The sequence below is a fragment of the Heterocephalus glaber genome, unplaced genomic scaffold (genome assembly GCF_053883595.1).
Source record: "Heterocephalus glaber isolate CG9 unplaced genomic scaffold, H.glaber_assembly_v1.0 deba00001447, whole genome shotgun sequence".
NCBI classification, from domain to species: Eukaryota; Metazoa; Chordata; class Mammalia; order Rodentia; family Bathyergidae; genus Heterocephalus; species Heterocephalus glaber.
Genome location: NW_028258299.1, coordinates 9,267,934 through 9,281,910, shown reverse-complemented (window position 1 = coordinate 9,281,910; position 13,977 = coordinate 9,267,934). Strand labels below are relative to the sequence as shown.

The window sequence follows — 13,977 nt, the reverse complement described above, 5'->3', positions numbered from 1 at the left end:
TCAGCTGCACATGGGTAATTCTCCAAAACAGACCACATACTCACACATAGAACATGTTTAAGTAAGTGCAAAGGAATTGAAGTTATCCCCTGTATATTATCAGACCATAGTGTGATGAAATTGGAGATCCATAGCAAAAGAAACTTAAAAAATTTCATAAACGTGGAAATTGAGCAACACACTTCTGAATAACCAGTGGGTCACAGAGGAAATTAAAGAAGAAATCAGACAGTTCCTTCAATTAAGTGACGATGACAGTACAACATATCGGAATCTATGGGACACAATGAAAGCAGTCTTACAAGGGAAATTCATAGTAGTGAATATGCATATTAGGAAAACAGAATGAGCCCAATTAACCTGTTGCTGCACCTCAAACTTCTAGAAAAAGAAGAGCAGGACAACCCCAAAGCTCATACAAGGGAGGAAATTGTAAAGATCAGAGGAGAAATCAATGCAATGGAGACTAAGAGAACGATACAAAAGATCAATGAAACCAAGAGTTGGTTCTTTGAAAGAATCAACAAAATTGAGAAACACTTAGCCAACTAATCAGAAAAAGGAAAGAAAAGGCCCAAATCCATGCAATTAGGAGTGAAAAGGGTGAAATGACAACAGACCCAGCAGAAATCCCAGGGATCATCAATACCTACTTCCAGAACCTATACGCCAATAAGATGGAAAACACAGAAAAAATGGACAGATTCCTAGATACATATGAATTACCAAAGTTGAATGAAGAAGACCTAAAAATTCTAAACAACCCAATATCAACCAATGAAAATTGAAAATGTAATTAAAAACTTATCAACTAAGAAAAGCCTGGGCCCTGATGGCTTCACTGCTGAATTCTACAAGACATTTAGAGAGGAACTCTGCCACTACTGTTTAAACTCTTCAGTGAAATTGAAAGGGAAGCAATACTCCCAAATTCATTCTTGGAAGCAAGCATCACCTTGATCCCCAAAGCAGAGAAAGACCCAACCGAGAAGGTGAACTGTAGGCCAATCTCACTAATGAACATAGATGCAAAAATCCTTAATAAGGTACTGCCAAATAGAATGCAGAAGATTATTAAGATCATACACCCTGATCAAGTGGGATTCATCCCAGGGATGTAGGGATGGTTCAACATACGCAAATCAATCAATGTAATACACTAAATCCATAGAGCCAAGGGTAAAAACCATATGATTATCTCCATAGATGCAGAAAAAGCATTTGACAAAATCCAACATGCATTTATGATCAAAACCCTAGAAAAAATTGGAATAGATGGTCTCTACCTCAAACTGATAAAAGCCATCTATGAAAAACCAACAGCCAATATCATACTAAATGGTCACAAACTGAAATCCTTCACACTAAAATCAGGAACAAGACAAGGATGTCCACTATCACCACTCTTGTTCAATATAGTTTTGGAAACATTAGCCACGGCAATTAGACGAGAGAGAAAAGGAATAAAGATAGGAAATGAAGAACTCAAATTGTCATTATTTGCAGATGACATGATAGTCTATATAGAAGCCTCCAAGTACTCCACTAAAAGTCTTCTAGACTTAATAACCAAAATCAGTCAAGTAGCTGGTTACAAGGTCAACACACAAAAATCAATAGCTTCCCTCTACACGAATGACAGACTCATTGAGAGAGAAATAGGGCAAATAATTACTTTCACAGTAGCATCCAAAAAACTGAAATACCTAGGAATCAACCTAAGAAAAGAAATCAAAGACCTCTTCTCTGAAAACTATAGTACTCTGAAAAGAGAGATTGAAGATGATATCCGAAAATAGACAGACATCACCTGCTTCTGGGTAGCAAGGATTAATATAGTGAAAATGGCCATACTTCCAAAACTGCTATAGATTCAATGCAATTCCAATTGAGATCCCAGCAGCATACTTCATGAACCTTGAGAAAACAATCCAAAAATCCCTTTGGAACCAGAAGAGACCCAGAATAGCAAAAGTAATTGTAGGTAACAGAGACATGGCAGGGGATATCACAATCCCCAACCTGCAACTATACTACAAAGCTACTGTGATTAAAAACAGCATGGTACTGGCAAAGAAACAGACCTGAGGACCAGTGGAAGAGATTAGAAGATGCAGAAACAATGCCAGACACACTCAGCCATCTCATCTTCCATAAAGGAGCCAACCAAACACCCTCACTGGAGGAAAGATAGCCTCTTTAATAAATGGTGCTGGAAAAATTGGCTTTCAACTTGCCAAAGATTAAAACTAGACCTATATTTCTCACCATGCACTAAACAAAAATCAAAATGGATTAAAGATCTAAATATTAAAATAGAAATGCTGAACTAGTTGGAACAGAGGTTAAGTAGAACTCTTGAAGATATCAGTGTAGGAAAAGATTTTATGAACAAAACCTCACTTGCCCATGAACTAGCATAAACCGTCAACAAGTGGGATCTCTTCATATTAAAAAGCTTCTGCACAGCAAGAGAAACCACCAGCAGTGTGAAGAGACAACCCACAATGTGGGAAAAAAATCTTCACCTGCTTTTCCTCTGACAAAGGTCTACTATCTCGAATCTATAAAGAATTTTAAAAGATCAGACCTCCCAAATTTAAAGACTCAGTCCGAAAATGGCCATCTGAAATGAACAGACATTTCTCAGACAAAGAAGTAGAAATAGCAAATATATACATGAAAAAATGTTCAACATCACTGGTCATTTGAGAGATGCAAATGAAAACAACGCTGAGATTCCACCTCACTCCAGAAAGAATGGCTGCTATCATGAAATCAACCAATAACAAATGCTGGCAGGGCTGTGGGGAAAGAGGAACCCTGCTCTACTGCTGGTGGGAGTGTAGACTGGTGCAACCACTGTGGAAATCAGTATGGAGATACCTCAAAGAACTAGGACTGGAAGTCCCATTTGACACTCGCCATTCCGCTGCTGAGGACCTTCCCCAAAGAATTAAAAGAATCATACCACAGTGATGTATATGCACCCATGTTCATAGCAGCACAGTTTGTGATAGCTAAAACTTGGAAACAGCCCAAATACCCATCAACTGGAGACTGGATAAAGAAAATGTGGTTTTTTTTATAAAGTGGAGTACTACTCAGCCATAAAAAATGAGAAATTAGAGACATTTAAAGCTAAATGGATGCACACTGAGGCGATACTCTTAAGTGAAATAAATAGGACACACATGTATAAATACCAAATAGTTTCTCTGGTGTGAGAAACTGAAAATGTACATAAGGACTACAATGTATAATTGGTAATGTGAAATAGGAAGAAAAGAGGCAAAGGGGAAGGAAGTGGGAGGGGTAGGGTAAAGGAAAGAAGGGAATGGGATTAATATGAGAAAATGGAAAAATAGGAACAAAGTCTTTGTAAATAGGGAGGACTGGAGGGGTTGAAGGGAGGGCTGGGCAAGGGTGAAAAATAAGAACCAAGAGAGATTATGTAAAGGTGTAAATTTCCAGTGATGAATGTCATTATATTGTATACCTAAAATGTACCAATGATTAGAATGAATAATCGATAATGCAAAATAGGAAGAAAAGGTCCAAAGGGGTGGGGTAGTGGGAGGGGCAGGGGAAAGGAAAGAGGGGAAAGGAAAAATGATGAGAAATGGAAATAAAGTCTTTGTAAATAGGGAAGGGTGTAGGGGTTGAAGGGAGGGCTAGGAATGGGGAAGAAATAAGCAAGATGAATCATGTAAAGGTACAATTCCCAATGAGAAATGTAATTGTGTTGTATACCTACAATGTACCAATAAAAGAATTGAGGAAAAAAAAAAAAAGAAAGTTACAAAATTATTAAAAGATAAAAAATAACACTAACAAACCTATAATACGGGAAATGGTAGATGTGTAATGTGAGAAGAGTTACCTTTTTTATTTAAGAGTTAATCATTTGCTAAAATTCATTTTTTTTAATCCACGTGAGCTTATTTTTCAGTTACGTTGCTGGTATTTAGAACAAAAATATTTAGGGTAAGAATTCCCTTTGGAGAATGAGATTTGTGAATGGAGCAAGTAAGAATGTATTATTTTTTAAATTTAATACCAGATGGACATTTACATCTTCATTTAAATCCTAAATTTACTTTAAAACTGTGCATATAAATCCTCAATAAAAATTCCCCCCTAAAGTTATGGAGACTACCATCGTAAAACTGTTCTTGAAAATTTTAGATGAAGTAGTTTGTCTTGCATTTCATTTATATATATATTACTTCCTTTCGTGAATAGTCTCTAAGTTAATAAATTAAAACAATTTATACTGTCTCTTTGGGACTTGTATAATAATCATTTAATAATACATAATTCTGTGCTAGTAACAACTTACTACATGTTTTTAAGGCATAGTTTTGCAATGTACATAAGTTTTTCTTAAAATATTTCAGAAGTTCTGAACTCCTTTTAAAATAATAGCTGTTGGGTGGACTTGAATTTCTTTTTGTAAAGGATATAGTGATTCATTTTAAAAGTTTCAATGCAAATTTACTTTTCCACATCAGAGAGGTGTTTATTCGACTGCAGCATGAAAACAAGATGCTTCGCTTACAACAGGAAGGTACTGAGAATGAACGTATCACAGAGCTACAGGAGCAGCTGGAGCAGAAGCACCGAAAGATGAATGAACTGGAAACTGAGCAAAGGTTACTAGTCCTTTCTGTAACTGAAAATGTGGTGATTTAGTGTCCTAGCCATGAAATCTTCATCCACAGAAGTTGAAAATATTGCACTAATTAATTAGCATTATCTAGCAGTTTGCAATTATTTTCTTGTTAGTAATTTCTCACCACTAGAAGCTTTACTCTATGACAGCCAAGTGATTCATTTCAATCATATTATAAAGCATGTAGATGACCTGTTAATTTTAACAGAGTTGGTTAACGAGGCTGCTTATTCTTGAATTTCATTTAGATATGTTCACAAATGACAGGAAGTTTTAACAAGTGAATAAATGATAATTTGGCTTCTTTTGCAGCTTGATGCATAGATAGTATATAGATTGTGGAATCAAATTTAAATCCTACTTTTGCTTCAGGTCATTAATGGTTTGTTTCTAAGCAAGTTATTTAAACTCATTCTCAGTGTCTTCAGCTATAAATATGGGTTGTTAAGAATATTCCAGATCATGTAATGAAAGCAAATAGTACATTTATTTGTTACCAATGATATGCTCAAATATTATTATAATAATAAATATGTATTATATTTATGTAGTACTTACTATATACCAGATACTTTTCAAAGTCCTTCTTTGATGTTAACTCAGTAAATCTTCACACTGACTCTGTGAAGTACTGATCAGGATTATCTCTTTTTTCCTATGGATAAGAAGGCTGAGATACAGAGAAGTTAACTTACCTATAGTTACACATTCAAATGTTCTGTCACTCTGAGACTTTGAGTCTCTACTCTTACCCACAGTGCTAACCTGCCTCTTATGAATGGCACATTTACTATAAAAGTATTTGTATTTATTTATTCGGTCTTCATCTTTGATCTTAGAGACCACTAGGAATTTTAGAGACACTTGAAGCTTTTTCCAGAATTTATACACATACTAGTACATAAGTGGTACTAAAAGAGGAGTAACATTTTAAATTCTGAAGAGAGGATAAACTATTACTGTCTTGTTAACACTGCATTTGCTAAATTTAAGCTTTTAGAGAATTTATATAATACGATGGGAATAAATAATTACCATATTAATAACAGCAACAGTGGAGAATTATATTGGGCAGGAATTTGGGTCATATGTATGGAGACCTGTGTGTGCCTGTGTATACAGAGAAAGGAGAGGTACTAACTCTTGGTTGTAATGTCCAATGGAGATAACTTTTAAGCAAAAGAGTTTTAAAGAATGGGACTTTACCAAGTTAAATTATGGACTAGTTGCTGGAGTCAGTCTGTTTAATTCAGATCAGCAGTCATGAAATCATGGTTGGGAAATGGTGAACTGTCTTTTTTCCCAGTACATTGTGAAATCTGAAACAGAAAAAGGAAATCCAGTTTCCATTCATTAAAAATACAACTCTAGGAAAATTGAACTACTTTTCTAATTTTTCTACTAGGGAGTTAATAGTGCAGAAATGTTGTTTTTACATGGACATGTATTCCTGTGTCTTGAATTTTAAAATGTGACTATGCTTGCAGGGAAAAAAAGACCTTTTTAAAATATTTCCTTAGAAAGTATTCTAAATTCTACATTTTATTATTAGTCACAGATAATTGGTATACATTTGTTATTGGAAATCTATGTATGTATGTATGTATATATGTGTGTGTGTGTGTGTGTGTGTGTGGTTAAATTACATGAATACAGCTTCATAGATTGTTAGCTTTGACTTTAAATACAAGTAAATACCTATGAGTCATGTTAAAATAGGCTCAGCAAAGAGCGCATCCGAGAATTGCAGCAACAGATTGAAGACCTCCAAAAATCTTTGCAAGAACATGGCTCCAAGTCTGAAGGTGAAAGTGTAAGTAACTTAGAACCTATAGTAATTCTGCTGTGTATTAATTCTCTTAATGGTTCCTGATACCTAAATTAATCTTGCACTTGAAAGTGCTACTCTTATAGAGGACACCATTAAATACTGTATATGTGTACATAAGAGATGCAGAGCTTTTGCCAAATTAGAGCCAATACATTGATGGTATGTATTATAAGGTGATTTCTGTCTCTCCCACTTCAACAGATACACCTAAATTCATGATTTTTGATTCAGAATATGCTACACTGGAGGGCTTCAGAACTTGCTGGGATTCTGACAGAGCTGGCTTGAAAAAAGTCCCAATGACAAAAATCAGCAATCACAAATTAAGGAAAACTCCTAATAGGAAAATAGAGAATTGAAAAACAAAAAAAGTTCAACCAAAAGATCGTTCAGGAAATGAAGCACACTGACATGACAGGAACCTCTGTGCAGTATTGAAGATGTCACCTTGTACTTTTTCCCCACTTCCATGCTCGTGCATTTGTATCAGCCATTTTCTGATGGTTTTTTATGATACCTAGTGTGAGGGCAGAGAGAAGAGGACTTAAAAAGAGATTAGATTTAGCCTAAATCTCAATATAGCTGCCAGTTCTATAGTTTAATCTCCATGAGTGGAGAGGAAAGTAAATATTATTGAAAGAAGGATGTATTTAATTAAAATACACCAAAAGAAGATAGGGCTGAATATGTGTTGGAGAGACACTGATTGAGATTAGAGAGCATGTTAATTATGCATGTGTTGCTAGTGGAGGGAAATCCAGAGTAAGTAGAGATGAAAAGGACAGTGGAGAGGGTTGTATTTTCTTTCAATCTTTTATATATACTTTTAATGATTTTCTCTTTTTTCCCTGGGGGCTTGGAAAATAGAAATCGTCTCATTCAACTCATATGTGCATATATACAGTATTGTACTCACTCTAATACAAGTATGTGTAGCCACATCATTGAATACTTTAAAAATGGGCTTTGGGGAGACAAATTGAGTTAGAGTATTATAAGGATTTTTTGATTGCTTTATCTTTTATTTTTTATTTATTGGTGTCCAAGTTATATTTCAGATTGTGTATTTTAAACCCTGCAACTGTTTATTTGATAGAAAACTACTGTGACAATATAATGTACTATTCTTTAAAAGACTAAATTTTTTCCTTTAATTTTTTAAAGCAAAATCTAGTCACTTCACTTTGGTGTTAACATAAAAGTGCCTGGATTACTAATGATAAAATTTTATTATTAAAGATAAATCTTAAAATTTTTATTTTGAATAAATGATCCTTTAAAAACTTAAATATTTGATATTCCTCACTATATCACATTCAGCTTGTATTTGCTGTTGTTCTTCAAGTTCATTTAATTTTTATTTTGTTCAGAAGTACTTTTTCTTTGTCATTTTACTCTTCTTTCTTATCCTCCTTTCCTTTCTGATGTAAAAACCATACCAAGAATTTTATGCTTTTAAAATATAATTAGAAACACAAAATTTAAAATACATTTACAATTTTACCTTCAAAAAGAGGTAAAAAAATGTCTGGAAAATTCACTTTTGTAAAGATAGTCATTTTATAGCAACTGTTTTTAATTTTATAGTCCAGCAAACTAAAGCAGAAGTTGGAAGCTCATATGTAAGTAAAACTGATACTGCATTTCAAATACAAGAGGGAAGGGGTTGTAAAGCTTCTGAAATTAATTTCCCTTTTCGGATTTTATGAAAAAAACAAATACCTTGATAATGATTGAATATGCACCATTGTCACCAAAAAGTGAAGAGAAAAACCTGCTAAAAGTCTCAGCTTGGCAACCATCCCAAACTCATACACTTTAAAATTGTTTAACATCATTTGAAGAATTTAACAAAATAGACAACTATTAAAAGTAGGTTTATGGGGGCGGGGATTTAGCTCAGTGGTTCCGCCTCCTGCCTCATAAGTGCAAGGTCCTGAGTTCGATCTCCTGTAGGTTTATGGACCTTAAACCTATAAAATAGTCTCTCTTACTTCCTGAGAGGTGAAGTTGGCAAGGGAAAAAAATTTTTAGCACTTTTGCCATCTATCATGTGCCAGGCAGTGTACCTCATGACAGCTAGGTATATTAGGCAGGTGCAATTTCCATTTCACATATGAGGAAACTAAAGGTAAGAAAGTGACTAGTCCAAATTCACAAATGGTAGGTGGCAGAGACCAGTTTTCATCCTTAGGTCTGTTTGACTCCAAGTCCATGCTCTTTCCACTACTTAGGGAAAAACTAACAGAGGTCCATGAAGAATTACAGAAAAAAAAAGAGCTCATTGAAGACCTTCAGCCAGATATAAATCAAAATGGTAGGTATTTGTAAAAATTTGGGTCACACTGTATTAAGGATTTACCCTCTTTGGTTGAAAGGTACAAAAACTGTGTATACAAGTGCATACACTTGTATATACATCTTTGCACAATTTGTAGATACATACATTGCAGTTAAGAACCATGATAACTTACAGTGGTGAGTTAAGATATGATCTAAACTTCAAGAAAAAAATGTAAATATAGGGCTGGGGATTTAGCCTTGGTTTCGCCACCTGCTGTGCAAGCACAAGGACCCTAGTTTGATCCCTGGTACGAAAAAAAAGAGTAAATATAATAGTGAACTGATTTTTATATAGGAGTATCAAACATTATAAGATGCAATAGAATTAATACTATGGAAATGTGAATAATTTCAAATCAAACTTAACTTCAAAGTAATGCCTTGTGTTTTCATATTATGGATATGCTTACATTGAAAAGTTTGTTTGCTTATTGAAATGATTAATAGAAAAATAGCTAGGTAAAGTAGGTTATAGGTAATAATTGAACTACAACTATTGGTTACAGTTCAAATGTTTCAGGTAAGAATTCACTAGAAAGAAGAAATAGTTTCTCATTTAAATTCTCTCATTAGTCTTTTGAAAAATAGGTTTGATAAGTATAATTTTGTTTGGGGATACATTATTTTAAATAGGTAAATAATCATGTTTCATTTTCCTTTTACTAATAGTACAAAAGATCAGTGAACTTGAAGCTGCTCTTCATAAGAAAGATGAAGATATGAAAGCAATGGAAGAAAGATATAAAATGTACTTAGAGAAAGCCAGAAATGTGAGTGACCTCTTTGTCAGAGTTCAAGCCTTTGTGTCCTGTGTTCTAATAAGGCCTGGATCCCCTGAAGGCACTGCTCCTCTTGTGTCAGTATCTAGTCATTTTGCTCTCCTCTGCCTTGTCTTCCTGTCCGGTTCCTGGGTGTCTCCGTGTCAGTCCTCATACCAGAGTCTCGTGCACTAGTGTCAGGGTAGCATCAGATAAGATAAACACAGCATTTATATGGACACCTTCAATGCTGAATGTAGTGACCCCACTAGAGAAAATGACTGCTGCAATGTGTGGAACCTTTGGTTCTTAGCAAAATGCATGTAGAATTTTTATTTGCTAAAATTTAGGTTTTTAATCTTGTCTGAAATTATTTTAACTTTTACTCTAGATTGGACAGTAAACATTGTAATGCTCATTAAAGTCTTCTCTTTCCTTATTTCATACTTTTTCTTAAATATCTATAAGTGTTTGTTTTCATAAAATCTTATTTTCTTAAATACTGTAATAAACATTATCTCTTAGATTAATGTATTCTTTTCTCTTTATTGAATAAAAGAAGGAAATTTGGGGGGCAGCTCTAAAATAGTTGTGTCTGTCTTTTTAATGTTTTAAAACTCGTGTAATATTTATGAATTAAAGTATAACAAAAGATCAAGCCAAGATCTCAAGGCGTCAACTGATAATATACTCTGTGAACACATCGCATTAGGTGTGAGTGGAGAGGGTTCAGCTCTGCGCAGTCTTTCTGAGTCCCAAGCCCACAGAGGTTCTGCCTTTTTCAACAAAGACCCCACGTTCACCTTACATAGTCCAGCTGGTACATAGGTTGCAGAGAAAATATGTGATGGCTCAGGCCTGGACACAGCAGAAATCGCTTTCCCACTTCGGTGGCAGAACTCTGGCACATGGCCATATCCAATGTGTAGGGAGGCAAACAGCACAACTATGTTTCTACAAGGGAAAAGGAAATAGGCTTGGTAAAGAATCGGGTACTTTTTGCCATAGTTGTTTCTTCCAATTATAAGAACTAACATACTTAAATAAAATATAAAGTTAATTGCTACTAATATTTTGGTGTATTTTCTTAACTGTATTTTTATGCATATCTTCTTCATGACTGATTATCATATATGTGAATGTATATATGTTTATTTTTAAATTTAAACCATTTCCCTGTGTTATATAATTATAAAGTTTAATGGTTACTGAGCATTTAATATGCTAAGAATTGGGAATGTAGAAGTAAACAGGACAGACCCACACTTATGGAGCAGACTTTGCAAAAGTAAAATAATGTCTACATAATACTCAACTGTATGGGATATATCATGGTTTCTTTAATTATTATCCTGCTGTTGGAAGTAGTTTTAATTTTCTTTACATTATTTGTTCCTAAAAATAAAGAGTATAGGGAACATTTATACAGAAAGCTTTCCTCTTAATTTTGATACCTAGAAATAAAATTATTGAATCAAAGGCTATGACTGTATTAATAAGATATTTGTTAAGTATTTATAAATGATTTTCTAAAAGGATTAATTGAAGAAAATGACAGTAAATTCCTTGTGTTCAACATCATTGAGCATTATTTAAAAGACAGTTCATTGCTTTGATAAACATGATTTCTTATTTTCCTACATTGTTTGGGTACAGATGTTAAAATAATGGTTAAAATAACCTATGTCCACTATAAAAAAAAATCAAATATAAAAATGTCACAACCAGGCCGGGGATTTAACTCAGTGGTTCTGCTGCCTGCCTCGCAAGCGGAAGGTCCCAAGTTCGATCCCCGGTACCGAAAAAAAAAAAATAAAAAACATCACAACCATACTTTTTATCATATAGAGATGACAGATTGATTTAACTTAAATGATTATTTGAATTCTGTAGCATGGCTCTGCTGTGGCCCTGTGAAGCCTGGTGCCCTGTCTCTCGTGATCTGCTAGATCCTCACCTTCTACAGCATGTGCCTCTTACATATTCACACTCAGGAAATGGTTTGTGAATGTGTAAACCCCAGGAAAAACTTGGTGTTTCTACTCTTTTTGCTTTACCTCTGTAAATGTAAATGACATTTTCCTATGTCATTAAATAATTTTAAACCCTTAACAATAGATTTTTATTACCTTATACAGATGTCCTTTATTATTGCAAATACAGTTTTTGCTTCTAACTCTTACTTTTCAAAATTGGTTTCATAACAGAATGCTGTCCAAATAGTTTCACTGCATCTTTCTAATTTTTCTATTACATTCTGATCAAACACCTCTTTTGACCCAACTTGTAGTTATTTACATACATACAATTGAGCACTTTAATATTTGCAGGTAAAATCACTAGTATCTATTATATTTATTTGATATTCTAATTACATTTGACATCTGAGTAGATGATAGGAAAAGGAATGATTGCTATGAATTTCTTTTTTATTCTCTGTAAAGTCAGCATATTCCACTATTGCTGAATTCATGTTGAATTTTTTAAATTCACCATTAAGCTTAATGTGGAAAGGATTATTTTAAGAACTCAGTGCCCAAAATTTGAGTGATGAAAGGCTAAAACAACTGCCTGAGTAGTGAGCCTTGGAGATGGGATATTTGAGTTTGAGATGAGGATCTCCCCATTTTTGTACTGAAATTTTATAACATTTCTTGCCTCAACTAAGTTACTTCACTTATCACAATGAAATTGTAAATGACCTCCTGGGACTCTGGAGAATTTTCTACTTTATTTACAGTTTTATAGGACATGATCTTATATTTTCAATACTTTAAAACATAAAGTAAACATAATTTTTTCCCTCAAACAGGTAATAAAAACTTTAGATCCCAAATTAAATCCTGCATCAGCTGAAATAATGCTACTTAGAAAGCAGTTGGCAGAGAAAGAGAGAAGAATTGAGATTTTGGAGGTAAATCTTCCATATTTATACTTATCTCCTCTTAATTATTCTGAATCCTGGTAATTATCTCCTATCATATGTTGTCATTAACATAAAGTTTTGTAAAAAGTTTCAACTGTTGATATTTAGCACTTAGTATGTTTATTACAAAACATATCACTACCCCTTAGATTTGTACATAGAAATGTTTATGTAGCTGTTTATTTGCTGCCTTAAAGCTCTTTCCCTCTGTAACTGCTGATCATATGCATATCCTTGACTTTCTAATAGAATCCTGATATCATGCTCCTTTTATAATTGTATGAATGTGATTTCACTCACAAAAATGGAAAAAAAACTGAGCTCACCTTCTAAAAGAGGTACTGTGTTTGCTCAGTTAATTACATTTGTCTTATCTTCTCCCTGATTCCTGCCTGAACCCAGACAAACTTAGTTGTAATGTTTAGGAGAAGGTGGTACAGAATCTCAGCAATTCCCTGAAGTACTGATCTATTACCATGCAAAGTTATATTAATAATGGCAGGATTTCATTGATCACTCAAGTCTTTACATGTTAAAGGTTTTTTTGGGCGGGGGGTGGTGGTTATGGTTTTATCATTTTTATGAGCTTGGGTAAGAGTATCAATACGTACTTGTATATTTTAGATTTTACACTTGGGCATGTCCTAGTTTGTTTTGCAAAAATTCCTTTCTTAATACTGTGATGAGACTTGATGCTGTATACTTCCTCTTAACAACATGTGCATAATATGGAGGCATGTTGAATTCTATGCTCTGGCCTTGAAATTCTCAGAAATGGTAGTTGGTTTCTTTTTAAATCAACTGGGAACATTATATTTCAAAGAAAAACATTCTATCCATGTGTCTTTTTCCTGGTATTATTTCTGAGCAAGTAGATATGGGCTGTGGTGGAAGTATTTTTATTTAAAAACTGAACAACCGTAGATCCAGAGGAGACCCCATGCTGTGCACTTGCTGTCAGTGCTTGCTCAGGCATCTGTCTGAAGATGGGATATTAGTTCTTTGAGGCCCAACCCAAGTGTTTTTCCTCTGTATAACATAACTGTCCTTGTGTTTCTTAGACAAAGTTTAGGTATTGCTCTATAATGAGTGTGTGTACTTGGAGCTCATTAACTCATTGCATAGCTTGTTTTTTCTTTTTGACATATGTCCACATATTTTGAGGGCAGATTCTATATCCTACATTTCTGTATCCCCAGCATTAAATATTACATAAATCAGAGACCAGGATTATAGCTTTATTGGTAACCTTAAGTCATCAATTTTCCTTTCTGGTCCCCAGTCCTTCCTTCTCTAAGAGCTGGACTTGACTGGAGTATCTCTCATGTTTTGGTGTTGCTCTGTTTACTTCCCAGTGACAGCTAATGAGAATGTACATCACCACTAATGTCTGAAGTAGGCTCCCTAAAAGTATGATGATAAAATGTGCTCTCAGGAGAAATGT

The 13,977-nt window shown here is 34.2% G+C and overlaps 1 protein-coding gene across 2 annotated transcripts in view; it reads left to right on the top strand.

The window, feature by feature from the left end:
• Hook1 (hook microtubule tethering protein 1) overlaps nt 1-13,977 on the top strand; it is a 50,185-nt gene that overhangs the window by 33,286 nt on the left and 2,922 nt on the right. For both annotated transcript variants that reach the window (XM_087214467.1, XM_087214468.1), the window contains exons 15-20: nt 4,515-4,655; nt 6,395-6,488; nt 8,094-8,128; nt 8,741-8,823; nt 9,519-9,619; nt 12,420-12,521. In XM_087214467.1, the coding sequence (XP_087070593.1) occupies nt 4,515-4,655; nt 6,395-6,488; nt 8,094-8,128; nt 8,741-8,823; nt 9,519-9,619; nt 12,420-12,521 (556 nt within the window). The remainder of the gene's footprint in view (nt 1-4,514; nt 4,656-6,394; nt 6,489-8,093; nt 8,129-8,740; nt 8,824-9,518; nt 9,620-12,419; nt 12,522-13,977) is intronic.